General features: G+C 44.4%; 1 protein-coding gene across 1 annotated transcript; it reads left to right on the top strand.

The window, feature by feature from the left end:
* The first annotated feature begins 217 nt into the window (after window positions 1–217).
* On the top strand, window positions 218–3,458 carry LOC119287473. Its single transcript, XM_037567025.1, has 5 exons — window positions 218–285; window positions 384–736; window positions 1,601–2,497; window positions 2,718–2,867; window positions 2,996–3,458. The coding sequence occupies exons 2-5, from the start codon at window positions 692–694 to the stop codon at window positions 3,347–3,349; spliced, it is 1,446 nt and encodes a 481-aa protein (XP_037422922.1). The 5' UTR covers window positions 218–285; window positions 384–691; the 3' UTR covers window positions 3,350–3,458.
* The last annotated feature ends 11,927 nt before the right edge of the window (window positions 3,459–15,385 follow it).

Raw genomic sequence — 15,385 nt, 5'->3', positions numbered from 1 at the left:
AAATCACTCTGCCTCGTCTCTGTTCTAGGCTGGCAGTCGTGTCGTCGCGGCGCCTCCCTCTGCCGCTGCCGGTCACCATCGCGCCGGTCCGTCGGTAGAATTCGGTTCGTGGTTAAATATAAAAAGGAAATCAACAAGTATCGGCCCAACGTTGGCCCAGCAGGCAGGCAATCCTTATATATATATCGAGCGAGAAAAATCTCGCTAGGGTTCGTCCTCCAGACGTCGGCCGCCGCCCTCTTCTTTCTTCTCCGCAAACCCAGCCGGCCATAACCCTCCGGCAAGGTATAAGCGCGTTCAAGTCCATCACGGATTCGGCTCCGTTTGTTCGCATCTATCCATATCTCTAACGCGGGGGTGAATTTGAATTGAATGGATTTCAGGGTCCTCTGTCTGGCGCCCGTCCCGGGTCAGTAGCGCGCCAGATCTTCAAATTTCCGCGGGAGGACTGATGTGCAGCACGTTCCAGTCCACGCCGAATTCGACCCTGAATTTGAATTTGAACTGTATTTCAGGGTCTGCAATCCGATTAGGACCCTCCCTCCCTCCCTTTCCGACTGGGAGGGGGGTGCAGGCTAGTCATTATAAATAGTGGCAGAATAAGGACGAGGATTGGCCTGTGATAATCGAGCATCCACGCTCAAAGCCTCGTCGGGTTTCAGCTTCCTACCTCGTCTAGACATCACACTCCATGGAGGCGAATGATAACGATTTTAGCGACAGTCCCCGCAGCCAAGTAAGTCCCCTCCACTCTTGTTCGCCATGCCCGTTTGTTCCAATTCTCTTCTTATATACTATTCCACTGTGCGTACAACGCCAATAGCTGTATAACTGTTAGCAGTTATTATAGCGCGCCATGTAAAGGTTGAATGTTCTGTTTTTTAAGTTGTTTGTCTAGCGTGTTATGAGCCAAATTACATAGTATAATTTACGTGGGTTTGACAGAGTGAAGAAGTGAATAAACAGAGCCAAAAATTATTGCCAGATTCGGGTTCAAAGTTTTGCCATGCCGCCGTGTCTTTGTTTTGTTTTTGCCCACCTTCAACTTGTAGAACACTTACACGATCGTGTCCGAAGGAGATGTCTCTCTTTGTTCTGACGATATAAAGCTCCAGTTTACATCTTCCTGTTCTAGCCAATGATAGTGATGGGAATGATTTTTATTTTCTTCTTTTGCACAACTCCTGCATCCATTCTGTTGGCAGCTTTTCGACGATTATTGACTTGTGTGGATTGGTGCATACTTTTCATAATAAAGTTTGCAAATGTCGGCGGGCGACAATTAGCAGGATTTCTTTATATATATGGCCACTGAGGTTGTACCTAGAACCATACACAGCAAAGTGCACATTGCTTACTTTAGATGGTACAGTAGCGGCAAATTTAGCCGTCAGATCGTTACTAATCAACACACCATAGTTTTGTTTCCATCCTGGAATTCAAAGTTTGAGAGTTGGTATGCTGTAGTAGTAGAGACAATCAAGCAATTTACACGCCAGATAGATTTTTAGTTCCTGTCACCATGTGTAGATATTCTCTGTTTGGTATTTCTGAATAAAGTTATGGCAGCTAAATAATGGCTCCTTGATTTATGTTGCAGCAACTGGACAGCGAAGATAGGCTCAGCATGCTGACCGATGATATTTTACTGTCCATCTTGGGGAGAGTCAGTTCACTTATTGCTACAAGGACAAGTGTGCTCTCTACACGGTGGAGGCATCTGCCTTGGTTGCTGCCTGAACTCAGCATCAATGTCGAGGATTTCCTATCCGCTCCGCGCGCTGACCCTATTGAGGAAAATGATATGGAGCAAGCTATGGCCTCTTTGACCAAAGCAACCAGGAGTTTGTTGAATAAACAACAGAGAGAATCCACTATCTCAAGTTTGCACCTTAACCTCTATTTGATCAACACTTTCCTGTGTGAAGTTGGCCCACTGATAGGTGATGCAATCGACAGTGGTTTGTTGAAAGATTTGGATCTCAGTGTTCTTGATGAGACAGATGCTTTGGCCCGTACTGAGGAGGATATGCTGCAGCGAGCTCAAGAAATAGATTCTTTTTTCAGTGCTTACCCTAGTGTGCTCCACTGCCTCACAAAGCTTTTCCTAAAAAATGTAGGCTTTGATAAATTGGACATGCACCATGTCCTGTTTGACTGCTGCAAGCAACTTCAGCATCTAAGCCTTTTCCATTGTGATACTGGTTCCTACTCTCTCTTTAAGATTGATGCACCAGACTCAAAACTTTGTGTCCTAGAAATTGAGAAGTGTCGCTTTGTGAGGATTGACCTGGTCTGCCTCCCGAAATTGGAGAAGTTCTTATGTGAGACCTGGGTATCTGAGTATGCCCCAGTGACCTTTGGTTTTGTCCCATCTCTTGGGGACTTAGAACTCTCATGTGGTTCAAATTGTGATCAACGCGAATTTAAATTAAGTGAGCTTCTATATGGAGTAACAAGTATACACACTCTCACATTGGATTTCCAAGGAGAAAATGTAGGTACTACTTCATTTTCGCTAATTGTGCATTTTTTTTTGGTATTCCCTATGTCTTTCACATTGGATTTCAAGGAGAAAATGTCAGTGCTATTTTATTTTTGCTAAATGGTACTTTATTTGGTATTCGTCATGTCATCACATTTATGAAAGTTATATCATGTATGTGCTTGCAAACTATTCATTGTTATTTTGTTTGTTTGTTTAATGTTGTGATCAGCTTTGGTTGCAACCTCAAATGGAGGAACTCCACACCGCATTCAGCAAGCTAAGGAAGCTATCCGTACGTGGTATATTTGTTGAATTTGACATTTCATGGACAATAGCCTTTCTTGTAGCAGCACCATCTGTCGAAATATTGCACATTGAGGTGATGTCTTTGTCTGTATTTCTCTTCTTGTCCACATTTGGAGCTTTAGTTTTTCACAAATTTTAGTTGAAAGTTGTTTAAAACTTGATTCCAATGACATATGTAATGAATCGGTCCCACAAATGCAGGTACGGGAACATGTGTGCGATGTGGGTGAGGGCAGGCTCGCTTCCTACCTTACCAGAAGTACTCCTTGGTGGGAAAGACACTTGGACAACAGCTCCGAGAACAAGCTTCTGAAAGAGCTAGAATTCGCTGGATTTAAATCACTAGAACACCAGTTTACGTTCATAAGATCAATGATGGAGCGATGTCCCAACTTGCAGAAGATAGTTCTGATGGGAGACGAGCAGTGTAGTTCCTGTGACGCCCTTATGTCGTCGCGTCCTTCGAAATTTCCAAATAGGAAAGAGGAGCAAGAAATGGTGGTTAAGCGGATTAGAGATGGCATGTTCTCGCCAGAGATATTTTTTTACGAATAAGAAGAGATGCCAAATGAATTCCAGTGCTTATAACTTGTAAGAAACAGTTTGTATGCTCTGTTTCTAAGATAAGTCCGTTTAATGCCTCCAAGTGTGAGGCTTGCCTTTCTTTCAGTACATCTAAACCCTCTAACATGCTATGTCACCTTTAGTTTTTGGTGTTTGTTGAAGCTACATCGGACCCATGAGATACTTGAACACCATTCCCCACACATTCAGTGAATCACAAATATTGTGGAACCTGTGCCATTAAGCATCCCGAACGCCTAACACTTGGAAGGTACAAAAAGATGACAGAAGAAGAAGCTGCCATATCACTTGCCGCGTCACCCACAGGAAAAGTTGCATTCATGCTGTTGAAAGAAAACGAAAGACAATCGATAGTATTGAAAACTGTGTCTATTGATGATGACAAGTTACATATTTATAGTCTCCGAAGAGACGCATCCGGAGGGACACGACGCTTACAAAAGTCGCGTCTATTTATATGACGGTCAGGATAAGTGGAGATTTAATCCTTAATTAACTTGTGTTAATTAAGTCTTAACACTCCCCCTAATCTACACTTGTCTATGTACTTCTATCATCTTCATAAAAGCTCCTCCGAGTTGGTTTGTCTTTGAGAATGTTCATCATCATCAACTTAAGTAAGTCTCCTCGAAAAACCCTGTGGGAAAAATGTGAAGAGATAGATGTTTGATATGTTGCTAAAACTCCTTCAAACCCAGTGGGAAAAATAAGGAGAAAATGATGCAACATATAATGGTTATTGTCTCTTTTAACTCAATACGAGAAAACCCATAGAGTTTTAGAGGACAATGAATATGTCATATATACTTTCCTAAAAACCCCAGTGGGGAAAACTGAAAGTATGACATATGACTCATGTTGATATTACCTCATTAAAAACCTTCACGAGAACCTGTAAAGTAAACTCATGAAGGGGAAAAGAGTATAATATGATGCATTGAACAGGAACAATTCAGGAAGATACTCCCCCTGATTCTTGCAAAATTCGAAGTCATCACCTACCAACTCCATGAACACATTTCTGAAACATAGAAGTTGGTAGATACCCGATGAACAAATCAATCACATGATTTGACTTGCAAGATATGCAATATAGTGATATTGCTTATTATGTAACTTGTTGGCATCCAGGCAACACAAGAAACATTATCGTTGAGATAATGGTTGGTGGATGTAGCCATGAGGTCTGTTTTGAAGACTCTTCATGAGGGGGCTACCACACCTAGTAGGAACACTAAGCTTGTCTAGGATCTGACATAATGGGGATCTGATCGATGTATCCAATGATATTGGTGTTCACGTTTCTGTGAAACTGAAAAACCAGGACAAGATGTTTGATGCCTTGGAGATATCGAAAGATATTCTTGAGTACCAACCAATTGTGTTTGGTGGATCCAATGACATTATGGAACGTTGAGTCCCAATATCTCATTTCCATCATCTCTTGGTCTAAATAGGTCTTTCTCTATGTCTAGAGAATGAACTACCATGAGAGTTATGGATGGATAAGATTTGTCCACAATGTTCTCCAATATATTTTGGATATAGACAACATAGTATACCATAATGTATGAATGAAGGTGCTTAAGTTGTAGTAACAAGCGGTATTTTGGTTTACCCAAATCCTTCATTTTAAACTCCGTCATTTAGATGATTACATGTGTCGTCATTGCAGACACACAAACATGGATAATCATCATTGTAGGAGTAATCCTTGTGAATAAGGACCTCACTACGTCGATTGTACCATATGTACCGACAACAATAAGTCTTATGGTGACTTACTGATTTTACACAATGTATGTTGCATTTTGTATTTCGATTCAGAATTGAGACTCCATCGGGAATCAATCATATATGTCTGAATCTAGTGATCGACATGGATATGTAATCACTACATCTATCAACTGCAGAGATAGATGATTTTGTACTGCCAATGATATAAGTTATCGGAAAGAGATTCCGCCTCTAGAGAATAGTTGGGTATCTGCGTGAACCCTTGTGCTACAATACTTGCTCTATGTTTCACCACCTCATTGTTCTCAATTCCGTTTCCAGAAGAAAACTGGTGTAGATATTGCTTATGAATACCTTCCCATTATTGAGCAAGATCATTTCTACCTAGATTATACCCTTTGCTTGAGTTCAGTCCGAGTGTTGTTCACACTTTGCCATGGCCATGGTCTTTGGATCTGAATCATTTGAAAGGTTTTTGCAATCTAGTTGAGAAATATATGTCGACAATTGTAGACTTCCAGTTATATGATTCTCCAGAATCTATATATCAATACAGACTTGATGGAAATATCGTTACCCATGGTGACTGCTCGCGATTTCCCAATGCGATCGAGTCAGGTATTCCGATGTCCTGGTCATTGTGTGCACTATGACCTGGGTTGGTGGAGGTTTCCCGTCCACTGGGTGTATACTACCCAATAGGTGTCTGTCAACGTGAAGTTGACTTGTATTTACCGATTCACAGGCCTTGATATCCTTGCTTGCGGGAAGCTGAATCCCGATGTACTTCTACCATACATCTCCCCTTGTTGCTATGAACAGGGAGTGGAGTGAATTTTGTTGGTACCATCACTCTTTCAGGCATATTTTTGTAGGATTATAGGATTGTGTGACACCTTTATAGTCAGTAAATGAATCTGGCAGGTTATTTGCAATGTGATGCAAATCTTCTGAACGCATGGTTCAGATCTTTGAGTATGTGGATTTGAGGCAGAAAATGTGTTGAACATTCCACTAATTTCCTGGCATTCTTTATGGTACTTGAAATCTCCCCCTAATGCCTGGAAATGTTCCTCATTGAATCAGCATACTGGCCTTGAATAACTCCCGATGTGAGGGGCTTGAGGTATTGACGGAAATACAGTTATTCCTCACATAGATCCCAACTATATGTTGAGGGGCCAATGATGTATGTCGGGTGGTGATATCGGTATGCAACCGAATTACCGCAGATAGGAAATACTTGGTAGGTATCCACATATCAAAGATAGTGGGGAATAATATTATGCAGTTCTGTCATGAGCGTGTAAAACTACATGACTCCAACGTAAAGTTGGTAAGTTGCAATTCCAAAGTAAAGATAATGCAGTGAGCTTAACTCTTTGGATAGGATTCTACCAAACCATTTTGAGTCTAGACATTAGGACAAATTGCTATATTTCAATCCAAAAGCCATAGAGATGGCCCTCAAGGAGAATTCTGCAATGTTATCCATTCAATTTGCTTGAAATCAATGTCAGGATAATGGCCAATGGTTTCGTGTGAATAAAGCACACACTTAAGACCATTATGTAGATATGTCTTTTAGAACCATGGATACCTGAGTAGTCTACTCAATGGCTGGGAAGAGCCACTTACCTCGACTTGATGCATTCAAGGAGTCTGAGTGGTCCAGCGTAGACTTTAAGGTGTGCGAGCCTTAAAATTAGCTTCCCTGTGTCACTTGTAGTGCACATAAAATCCAAATGTTATTAGAATTTAGCATCATAACAATCATAAACCAGTGGAATTGTTGATAGTTTCGGTTTCAACCCAATGTCAATGATGACCAAAGCAGGAATGCCAAGTTTGTCATGCAAAAGACACTCTGGAAAACTATCTCGTACGCAACATGTGCTACGGGTTTTGTAGTATGTGTAGTGCAATGCCGATGATACATAGAGAATGTGCTTGCCATATCCGTTGCATATGGTAAAGAGAAGATATTTCTCTTTGTTGTCATCATAAGTTTCGCTATGGAAACTATTTTGACGGATACCTCTATAGTTTAGTAGGGTACGAGTTAAACCTAGGAAGCAATAAAGCATCCCGATGTTACTCGGGTACCCACAGGGATAGTAAATATGACTCGAGTTGAGCCAACAAATACCTCATCACGTCTAGCGATTTTAAAATATCTCTTTTCTCTCAATGAGAGTGGAAACATTGGACTTCCCTGAGTATAGAGTTTGTGGTGCATATGTCCACAAGGCACATATCATTTTTCATCGGATTGACTCCTGTAGAAATCTATATATAGACATGAAGATTCTCAATATGAAAATTATTGTGAGATATATAGAATACATACAAATGTATTTGTACCAAAGTGCTGATACCATATATTGTGATATACAGTATATGATGACAACAATACTTATGTTGTTGTTACAACATCGTAAATGGACATTAATTATATTGACCACTCAGGAGATTGAAAGACTATTCATAGTCTCCATACATGTCGGTTGAGGCATATTCAACCATCATATTCTCCGTGCCCATAGGGTCCCATCATAGCTGGTGACGTCAGATTGAAGGTTGAAGTAAGATTCAAACCTTTGCCCTTGAGGTACATTGTATCCCAGGAATTGCTGATACAGAATAACCAGATGCTGAGATCTGAATCTAATGCCTTATGATATATAAGACACCATTTTTCTGTTAGTGGTGTGATCCGAAATAGAGGTGAATCCAGGATTGCACACATTATCCCACGAGACACAAGAGCGATCATGATGTCCATGGCCCAGATAGGGCAGTGGTGGCCATTGAGGGCGAATGCCTCAAACTCTATAGCCATATGTTACCTCTATGGGTAAACCAGAGATAATTAATTTATAACCAGTAAATTAAAGATCATCATGGTTGATATTGTAATGAACTTAGCAAAATCAATGGTTATTTCAAGAAGTTATCTTGAAACCATTAGTGTGAATCTCAAATTGCTAAATATGACACCTTGAAGATAATCTCCAAAATGGAGTAGATCTCGCAGCACTAGAGAGTATAATCTGATGAAATCAGTAGATACTCACTCGTAATGCCTTATGTCATGACTTAGTAAAATGTGTGGGAGAGCACTTTGTAAAGCAATCGTAATGTCGAAACGACATAATAGAGGCTTTACCAGTAGTCATCGATAATCTGCGTAGGCAGTAGATCCATATGACTACCTTATGATCTCAAGCATCAATTTGAAGAAATCACCTTGAATTTTGCATCCGTATTTGCAAGAAATTGAAAATCTCAATTGCAAATAGATGTATTAATTTCGACATGTGGTTAACATGGAAACATATACATCATAGAAAATATTTCGGAATACCTCGTACTCAACGGAGAAACAGTACAGCAGAGGTACTGAATTTATCTTTGCAAGAGATAAATAATAAATTTATTCTGGAATACAAGGTACTCTACAGATATACATTACTAATGTAATGAATAATAATAATGTTGCAAACTTGATCCTCAAGTGAAAAACTTGAATTGTATAGATCTCAAATTAAATGAGATCTTGTATCAAATTGCAAGATAATTCAACAAGGTGAATTAGTAATTCGTGAGAGAAAACGGATCTCAATCGCAATGAGATTGTTTTGCGAGAAAATGATAATAATATTCTCAACCGCAAAATACTGTGATTGTTGTACAGATAGGAAAAAAAATCAGAAAAGAAAACGAAGAGAAAAATGGCGATAGGCCAAAACAGGTCAGCCTACAACCGTGGCTAAGCCACCTTTTTCTTTTTCGATTTTGATTCTTTATTTTTTTCCCTGCTGCTCGTACAAGCATGGGCTAGTGCCCAACTAGGCCTCGCTTGGTGGCTTTTCAACAGCCCATCCGAACGAGTGGATAAGGGAGGCGACGGGACGTCTCTGATCTCTCGTTCCCATCGACTAATCTTCCCCAATCCGACTCAAGCGGCGGCCGGCGGCGCCACCACCACCAACCTCCGCCACAGCCGGCTGTCACACTGGCGCGAAGCACCCCAGCGCGGCGTGGACAGGCGCATGGGCGCCGAGCCTCCTAGGCCTGCGGCTCACTGTACATCGGTGCCGTCGCAGAGGGGCCGCGTCAGGCAGCCGACGTCGCTGGCGCCGCCTCCGCTCGGGAGGGCGCCGCTGCTGTCGCGCACCACCTTTGGAGGCCGGTCAGGGCTGCGCCAGGCGATGCCGAGGAGGGCGTGCTGGCCCGAGCGCCTACGCGCGCAGGGTGAGAGTCGTGTGCTCCAGAGGTAGGCCGCGTCGAGGCTGTTGCCTCCATGGGCGGGCAAGGGAACCGCTCCACGCACGGGCTTGCCAGAGGGCGTTGCCGCTGGTCGACCGCTTGGGCCGGGCAACGCGCCCCGCCGTGCGTGGCCATGGTTGTTGGCTGCCGGGAGTCAGCGGGTAGGACGCATGGCTCGGTAGCGCGGGCGCCGCGCGTGTGAGGGGGGCTCGCCGGTTGCATCGACGGGCCGAGGTCAAGGACCTCCAGGCGCTCCGTCGTCGCTTCCCTCTCGGCCAAATCGCTCTAGGCTAAGAGCGTGCTGATAACGTGTTGAAAGAAAACGAAAGACAATCGATAGTATTGAAAACTGTGTCTATTGATAATGACAAGTTACATATTTATAGTCTCCGAAGAGACGCATCCGGAGGGACACGACGCTTACAAAAGTCGCGTCTATTTATATGACGGTCAGGATAAGTGGAGATTTAATCCTTAATTAAATTGTGTTAATTAAGTCTTAACACATGCAACTATTGTTCACGAAGCTGAAAAAGCCGGGGCGACGGTAAACCAACAAACAACAATTAATTTCCTCAAAGAAGCAAAAACAAAAATACAAACAGCAATAAAGTCTCCGCCAGGACAATCTCCTCTGAGATGAATAAACCAATGTATTGAGCAATATACAAATGTACTCCAGAATCTATCTATGCATCCATGCTTGAGTTAATGGAAGAACATCCAAATGTACTCCAGAATTCATCTATGCAGCAGCTTATGTAATCCACCATACCTTGGCATATACTAATGTAGTATTCCACTGATTTTCATTGTCATATCAACCCCAACATGCATAAATAGCACATCCTGCCCAGATTAGCAAAGTAAGCAGCCCATGCCAACGCAGAAACAAAAAAGCAATATATACTAACCATCCCTTATGACCAAAGTACTTACTAAGAAAAGGAGAAAACAAACCACAACGCCCTTGAAACCTGACAGACATCATATTACTCACAGAGTACAGAAATTTCCAAAGCATATATACATCCAGATATGCACAGAACACAGCACGAATCAAGAACTCTCTAGAATGACCCAGTTACTCGGTGTGCAGCTTAAAAACAGCTAGCCACCCAAAGCACAACACTCCTTGAAATGTTGGATGCAGGCACGCCAACAGATCATCAAAAAGTTATACAAAGTGAGAAAAAGCAACGTGGAGCGAACACCTGGTTCATGCAATTGTAAACACCCAACACACAAGCCAGTTTCAACCGCTACAAATGCACCCAACCGGAGAATGTTCATGAATCTACCAAAATCTAGACCGAAACTGCCAAGCTGTAGCAAGAACGAAAAAAAGGGCCGGCATAACATCACACCAGGACCAGGTAGTGCATCATGCATAGGCTTCCTCTACCTGCGCTCCAAAAAATCCACAAACACTGATCAACAATGCCACACCTATCTGCTGGTAGTTACACTGCTTCATGCATGCGAGCTGCATACTTATCCTACGGGAAACCATACTGCATGCCTAAACATTGATGTACTCTGCAACCATGTGAGCCACGAAATAAACACTAAAACCATCTATAGCCAGCCTAAGCCAACCAAGCAAGAACATATAATATATAGAACACAGAGACAGCAATCAGGCCGCATCACAATCAAGGCATCAATTATGGTAACCAAAGAAACACAGTAATATATTTTGCCACGACGTGCGCAGAGCAGCAAAGAGTGAAAACAACCGCTTATTCCAGGAGAATAGCACTATACTGAAACAGCCAGCGTGAGCTTAGCTGTCAGGACCCCAACTCGATGTCACATCGATCTAGCCTGTAGCACCTCATATCACTTTGCGGCCTCACGCACGGTATCCCCACGGGTGTCGCCTTACCTTTGCCCGGGACCGTTTGCGTCTTTTGGCTCACGTATATGATAGTGTCGCTAGCATCCATATGATAAGGAGCCCGGGCTGACATGACTAGTCGTAAACCCAAAGTGGCACAGACTTACAGGGACAGGCATCCATGACCCAGCATCGAACGTGTCGGTCATCAGCGAGTGAATCCAGGCTGTAGCACTGGGCTAGCAGGACTCCGGTGAACCGGGCTGTAGCGGGCTAACAGGACTCCGGTATTCATCGCGTGACATTTCCCCGAAGGGACAGACACAGGAACGAAGAAGGACACATGCCGGCCAGCCTAAGTGTTCCGGAGCAGTAGCAAGCTACCATGGCTCAGTGGAAACACTAGGAGACATTTCCCGGTAAGAGAGGCTACTAAAGATAAACAACTAGATGGTCAGATCCCACACATACCAAGCATTTCAATAACATACACACAATATGCTCGATATGTGCAAATACAACATGGCATCACAACATGACTCTATGACTCAAGTAATTTATTCAATAGGCTCCGAGGAGCGAGATATTACAAACATGGGTCTCATGACCCACCCAACAATCAGGGCATACAAGTCAAAGCACAAACGGAAGCTATCATGTCTGAGTACAGACATCTATAAATGAAAAAGGCTGAGAAGCCTGACTATCTATCAGATCCTACCGAGGGCACAAGATCGTAGCTGAGGTATCAAGCTAAACGTCGAAGTCCACGCGAAACTACTAGTGAGACCGAAGTCTCTCTGCAAAAACATAAAATAGGCAAACGTGAGTACAAATGTACCCAGCAAGACTTACATCAGAACTATCTACATATGCATCATTATCAACAAAGGGGATGGTGGGGTTTAACTGCAGCAAGCCAGCTTTGACTCGGTGGCTATCCTGAACTACGACTGCGAGTAACTCTTTTGTGGTGGCGCACATGAGTCCACATATTCACCATATCAATACACCACTATGGATCCGCTCCCGTCTCCCTACGAGAACGCCATCCATAGCACTCACGCTTATCTTGCGTATTTTAGAGTAACCACTTTCACTTGTCTATGAACTGATATAAGCAACCCAGAGGTCCTTTTCCGTGGACACGGCTATTCGAATAGATTAGGTTAACCCTGCAGGGGTGTACTTCTTCACACACGCTCTCACCACTTACCGCCGTTTACACGACATGTACTCGGCAACCTTCAAGCGGAAGCCCAACGTGGGTGTCGGCCACGGCCTGCCTAAACACTCAAGTCTCTAGTCCAGGTTTATCGCCTATTCGGGTTCCATCCATGAGGAGATCCGGCCGGAGTTTCGCTCACAGCCCCAAACGATGTGTACAGGGTTCCGTGACACCAAACGGGTGCCCGGTTTACCCGGCCACGTGCCTACCGCATCACAGCCCACCCCTACGGTCAGCGCTGCGCACGGCCTCCAGCATACTACAAACACCAGAAACTACTTGCAACTCCTGGACAGAGGACAAGGGTGATCAAGAAGCCGAGAGGGTCCATTGGTTTCGGGCCCAATGCGTGGTAGTAGCTGAATCATGGATCACAAACACAGAACTCAGTTCCTGAGGACGGCTGCAATGAGACAACCCACCATGTACTCCTACATGGCCTCTCACCGCTACCTTTACCAAATCGTGTTCACACGCTTAGCTCACACACCGTAGGACATGTTCACACACCTCTGATTCATCCCCGATGAATCAGACCTGACTCAACTCTAAGCAGTAGCAGGCATGACAAACAAACATGAATGAGTAGGCACAACAGGGCTCAAACAACTCCTACTCATGCTAGTGGGTTTCATCTATTTACTGTGGAATGACAGGTCATACAAAGGATAAAGGGGTTCAGCTACCGCAGCAAGTAACAGATGAATCGATGTTGTCCTAATGCAGTAAAAGAGAGCAGGAGCGAGAGAGTGGGATTTTATCGGAATGAACAAGGGGGTTTTGCTTGCCTGGCACTTCTGAAGATAGCATTGAGTCTTCATCAGTGTCAACGATCACATCATCGGTACACGTCTATCGAGAGGGGACAATTACCGGCAACACAGAAAGAAACACAATCAATGCAATGCACAATATGATGCATGATCATGACATGGCAAAATGAATGTGTTTTGGGCTAATGCAACTAAAACCAGATTAAATGAAGTTGGTTTGTATCCAAGATTCAAATTCAAACTCCATATGTGATTATTCAAATGCCATGTAATTGATTTGTGCTAAACAGCAGCTATAAGTTGTTCTAACATGCATGAAAATGGTACAGATGGATTCCTTGAATTTTTCTGATAATTTTTCATATATAAATTATTTAATTTGGAGTTACGGTTAATTTTCTATGATTTTTAGAAGTTTATATAATTTTCTGGATTTTTTGGATTATTTTAGAAAATGATTATCTGCGTCATCATTGCGTCATGCTGACCTCAGCAGGTCAACAGACCGGGTCCAGGTCAAACCTGACACTGGGACCCACATGTCAGTGTGATTAGCTTAACTAAAATTAATTAAACCAATCCTAATAGTTAACAGGGCTGGGCCCCACCTGTCATTGACTCAGGAGAGTCAACCGGGGCCCACCCGTGGTCAAAGTCAAAGTCGGCTGCCGGCGTTTAGCCGCCGGCGAGCCCGACGCGGCGGCGAGAGTGGTTTTGGCCACTCCGGCGACCAAATGGGCCGCGGAGGGCATCTAGGAGGAGCTGGGGACGAGCCGAAGCTCTTGGTGGAGTTAGTTGCGCTCGGGGCGGCCGGAATCGGTGCCGGCGGCGAGCGAGGCGGCGGCCGGAGCGTCGGGTTCGAGCGGGGCGAGGCCACAGAGGACGGGAGGGATGGTTAAGGGGCTCGCCGAGCTCCTGAGGATGCTAGGAGCACGGTGCCGTGCTCGGTTTCGAGCCTTGCTGTCTGCAGTGACGGCGGCGACATCGCCGACGGAGCCGAGCTCGCGGCTCCGGTGGGATCGGGGCTACAGGGCACAATCGAAGGGGGGAAGAGGGAGGGGAGGCGTAGGAGCTCACAGCGGTGCCGTAGAGGAGGTCAGCGAGCTCGGGGAGGTCCTAGCAGCGCTGAATCGACCGGAGGCGGGCTCGGGCGCTGGAGGTGGAAGACGACGGCGGTGGCGACGTTGCAGGGGCTCCCGCGGTGCGCTTCTCGGCGAGGAGGAAGAGGTGGTCGAGGCGGATCTCCTGGGCACTTCGGGTGGCAGTGAGGAGCACGGTGGCTACGGCGAACGGCGTCGGCGACGACGAGCTCCGCTCGGGCGCGTGCAGGGAGAGAGCAGAGGAGGGGGAGAGTGAGCGAGGGGGCCAGCGGGATCGAGGCGGCGCCGAAGAGAAGGCCCGAGGTGCCGCGGTGGCGAGGGACGCAGGCAGGCAGGGAGGTGGCGTGGCGCCACGGCGCGCGCGTGCGCTGTCTCCCTCCTCTGCCTACTGGCAGAGGTAGAGGACGACTGGCACCAGGCCAGTGGGCTGGGCCGGCCCGATGAGCTGGCCAGCTGGGCCAGGTAAGTGGCGTCAGGTAATCCCCTTCTCTCTCTGTCTTTTTCTAATTATTTCTGTTTTCTATTTTGTTCTGCTTTGTTTTGATTTAGTTTAACAACTAAATCATTTAAATAAATTCTGTAGATTTTTATGTGGCTTGCTAAAATATATACAAAGCCACTCATAAACTTCCAGAATTATTGGAGTCATATTTAATATATATTAAATATAACTCCAAAGCAAGTAGTTATTGGATTAATTCAAATGGCCAAAATAATTATCTCTGTGACTCCAAAATATTGGTTTAAATTTTACCTCTTACCAATATTTTTATGGAATAACAGGAACATTTTCTTGGACACATTTGAGAAGATTTAATTGTTGGTTATTTTTAGAGGTTTCCTGAGGCTTTTGAAAATTCCTCAATTCAAATTTCATTTGAATTTAAACATGATGCAGCAACCAAGCTAGTCCAAGGCCAGGGTAAAGCTAGGGATGTGACATTAGCGCAGAGCAGCAAAGAGGAAAACAACCGCTTATTCCAGGAGAATAACACTATACTGAAACGGCAAGCGTAGCGCAGAGCAGCAAAGAGTGAAAACAATCGCTTATTCCAG

Source organism: Triticum dicoccoides, chromosome 4A (genome assembly GCF_002162155.2).
Source record: "Triticum dicoccoides isolate Atlit2015 ecotype Zavitan chromosome 4A, WEW_v2.0, whole genome shotgun sequence".
NCBI classification, from domain to species: Eukaryota; Viridiplantae; Streptophyta; class Magnoliopsida; order Poales; family Poaceae; genus Triticum; species Triticum dicoccoides.
Note: the sequence above shows the minus strand (reverse complement) of the source record. Positions and strands in the feature narration are given on the sequence as shown.